This window comes from Stegastes partitus, unplaced genomic scaffold, assembly GCF_000690725.1.
Source record: "Stegastes partitus isolate 25-593 unplaced genomic scaffold, Stegastes_partitus-1.0.2 Scaffold1913, whole genome shotgun sequence".
Classification (NCBI taxonomy): Eukaryota; Metazoa; Chordata; class Actinopteri; family Pomacentridae; genus Stegastes; species Stegastes partitus.
Window position 1 is genome coordinate 55,221 of NW_007579644.1, and position 3,826 is coordinate 59,046.

General features: G+C 40.5%; 1 protein-coding gene across 1 annotated transcript in view; it reads left to right on the forward strand.

Moving 5' to 3' along the window:
- The window catches only part of LOC103373143 (disintegrin and metalloproteinase domain-containing protein 11-like), a 32,504-nt gene that overhangs the window by 9,658 nt on the left and 19,020 nt on the right, over window positions 1-3,826 (forward strand). The window contains exons 6-9 of the mRNA XM_008302962.1: window positions 2,257-2,339; window positions 2,437-2,500; window positions 2,587-2,647; window positions 3,570-3,748. Coding sequence (XP_008301184.1) covers window positions 2,257-2,339; window positions 2,437-2,500; window positions 2,587-2,647; window positions 3,570-3,748 — 387 coding nt within the window. The remainder of the gene's footprint in view (window positions 1-2,256; window positions 2,340-2,436; window positions 2,501-2,586; window positions 2,648-3,569; window positions 3,749-3,826) is intronic.

Here is a 3,826-nt window from a genome sequence, read left to right on the forward strand (position 1 = left end):
AACGCCGGCGGTGCAAAACCACCGAGATGCATCATCAGGAGAGCGTGAAAAACAGACGAAACCCCTTTTTAATGCGACGCTGGCCGGTCGGGGCAGAGCGCAGGAATGTCGCTGCGTTCTGCTGTCCGCGAGGGACGACTAGTGTTTTCTCCTGTAGAACAGCAGCCGCCCACCCAGCAGCGCTCCACACCCACAATCCCTCCAAACTCTCCTCCAGCACCTCCTGACCAATCGCAGGCCTGTCTCCATAGCAACCAGTTTGCTCAGCAGTGTCATTAAGTTCCTGGCAGCGAAGAGAATGAAAGAAGAGGGAGGGAAGAGCGGAGCAAAGAGGAGGAAGGAGGAAAACACCAGTTAATGCAAAAAAAAAAAAAGATGAGCCGCAGCGCCGAGGAGGGATTTCAGGGAGTTTGTAGGTTTGGTTCTCAGAGCGTTTGGAGGCTGAGAGGCGACCTGTAGTCCGAACAGATTGTCGCTCAGCTGGACAAAAGCCTGACGTGATGCTGCTGGACGCGGCAGCCGCGATGCCTTCAGGACAACACCTATCTCTGTTGTTTTTTTTTTATTTCCGTTCTGAGCTCAAAACTCGCAGGTTTGTTGTTGTGAGGCTGAAGCGACCCGCTGAGCTCAGCTCGGTTCAGGTGAACCAGCGTTTCTCACTTTTCTCACCTCCCTCTGGCTCTTCTTCACCGCTCTAACCTTGTCAAGCCCTCAGAGTGATAGTCAAGGTTGGTTAAAGGACTAAAGGAGCAGATGCCCTATTTTTATCTCTTCCATCTATTGCAGTCGTTTTTTTTTCTTTTTTTTTTTTTAAAGAAGGAAAAACATAAGCAATGACTGCTGCCAAAAATAAACCATAAAAATAAAGTAAAATACTCCAAATACATTTATTTTCATTACATGTTTTGCAGCAGAGTGAAAATGTTTTATTTCACAGATTATTCCTCAATTATTACGACCAAACAGCAATAAATTAAAGTTGAAGTTCTGCTGTTAAAAAAAAAAAAGATTTTCTGTATTTTCAGAAGTTTTTTAGGATCAAAAACCTTCAATAAATTGACAGACCTCAACGTTCTACATTGGAAAAATGGTTATTTTACAGATTTTTTAAAATGAAATCTTGTGATCGAACACATTCAATACTTCAATAGTAAAAAACATTTTTATTTGACACATTTGGATTTTATTATGTCTTTATTTATTTTGCAGTCAAACACTGTTGATAAACTGATAGACTTAAAACTTCTACAGTGAAAAGCTTTTATTTTTTTGTTGTTGTTGTGTTTGTTACCATCAAACACCTTCAATCAAGCAAAAAACCCAAAAATTCTGCAGTTAAACTATTTATTTTACAGATTTTGAATAATCACAATCAAACACCTAAAACATACTCAAGATTGTAAAAACACTTTGCGAGACAAATGACGCACACAGCGCTATTAATAACGACACACTTTTATCTCATTTATTCTGATTAAAATTTCTAGTATTAACCAGTTATCCACAAATGATTCTGTAGAGCCGCACAGGACTAAAAACGTGTTTTGCTGCAAGCTGGCTGTGGACTGAGTTTACAAAAATTGATGTTTTATTCAAATAAATAGTTACGCCAAGCCATCCTGTTGGAGAAAATTTGCTTCATTTGCATCCAGAATTAGTTTGTTGTTGTAAACGTGCACATAAATGTGAATCTAATAAGATTTATTTAAAAATTGCTGAGAAAAATGGCATAAAGAATTATTATAAAGAGCTGCATCATTATAATTATCATTTTATTTGATCATTTTTTTAAACAATTTATCTAAAAAAATACTAGAAAATAAAAAATACATGTCATATATATAAATTAGAATATAATGAAAACAAAAACAAGTGTGATTTAGCATTGTTATTCTAATAATAAATAAATATAATATAAAATAATGCTTACAGTTAAGATCTATAATTTCATAGCAGCCCTTCTGTAGAATCAGGATTGTTTTCCTGTTCACAGCGTGCCGTTCTTCCGTGTTAAACCCTCGGATGTAACCGTGTGGATAAAACGAGCTCTGGTTTATTAAAGAGGTCTGTTGAACCTGCAGCTCTATTGTCGGCGCAGCGGAGCCAAGTGCAGCCGAACAAGTAGGTCACAAACTGAGCCGCGAACACGACGGCGGGGAAAAGGAGGGAGGTTTTTCCTCGGCGCTGACCTGCAACGAAATCTAATGAAGTCTAAAAGCGTGTCAGTGGTGGTTTCATGAAGCTCTGTGCCCACAGGGAGGAGAGCACTGCTACTACCAGGGCAGGCTGAGAGGTTTGCCACAGTCCTGGGCTGCTGTCTCCACCTGCCACGGCCTCTGGTACTGTCAGCCCGCTAACACAACATCCAGCACTGGTCTTCTGTCAGCTCTGCTTGTTGGCCTCTTATGTCTTTTTTTTCCCTTGTTGTTTCTTTAGTGGCATGTTCTCCGACGGCTTCTTCTCGTATGGGATTGAGCCGGTTCACAATGCGAGCAATCAGGTAAACAGTTTAGTGATAGAACAGACTGATGATAGAGGGGGTTGGCACGCTGCATTTTTGTCATGTTCTTGTGTTTTGTGCTTTAGGATGATGGTGCTCACTTAATCCGCAGGATGCCTGATATCAGACTTTCCCCCGACTGCCCAGGTACGGAGACAGATTTATCCTTTACAGCATGACACATCAGAAAACCCCTGCCTCAGAGTCCTTTCTGTATCTAAATGCATTATAGTGTAGAGTGTCTGAATTTACAGCTAAAAAAAAACCCAATCATGCTGTGTTTTTGTTATCATTTCAAGTAGAAGTGACCTAATTTAATTCAGTCTTTGTTCTCAAATGAACCTTCAACAAAATATCCAAAAAACAGCTACTGAGAAAGACCATTTAAGACTTAATGACTGTGATGATTACATTGGATATGATATTTAGCTACATACAGATAATTACAGTGACAGCGTTTACGACTGAAAATTGTGATGCTCTGATGAAACTTGTTGAGCCTTAAAACCCACCAGCACGTGTGAAAAGAATGTTTTTGTTTTTAAAAATCTTCCAATTGACACCCCTGATCAGAGTCAGCAACTGGAAAACAGAAGGGATTGTTGGATTTTCAGATTTCCTGCTAAATTCTGTCAGAACAAATAACCAAATCCAGGATTGAAATTATTCTACATGTCACATTTAAAACTTTAACCAAAAATCAAACAAGGATTCTGCGGTCCTCAGCATAACTGTGAAGCTTTAAGTGACTCAGCTGTGACTAACAGTCATGTCACCAAAATTCTGGGATTTTTTGGCTAAAACTTTTTGTACAAGTTGATTCAGAGTTTTTACTCTTTTTTTGTTGGTAAAAAAAACAACAACAAAAAACACCACTTCTTCTTTTGTTTTTCATGATTTCTAGCAGTCTAACTTTATACTGCACTGAGGACATCTCTGAGCTCTCTCTCTTTCTAGCCACAGTTGTGTTATTTCCATAGAGGTGCAGGACTTTATGTTGCATGTGACAGGAGCAAATAACAAAATGACCAGAAACTGCTTAAACAGTCGACCGTTTCTCTGGCTGCAGACTGCGCTGAGGACAGCGAGTGGGACAACGGAGGAGGTGATGACGACAGACCGGACCAAATGAAGGAGCAGCAGCAGACGTCTGCAGGCCTGAGGAGATCCAAGAGATCTCCTCGAAAACCCCCCGTCCAGACCGAGACCAAATATATCGAGCTGATGGTGGTCAACGACAACGACATGGTGAGTTCAGGGGGACGTGCACCACGGTCGGCCTTTTGGTTGCCTCCGACTTCCTCTTTCATCTGCACTTCTCCTGCT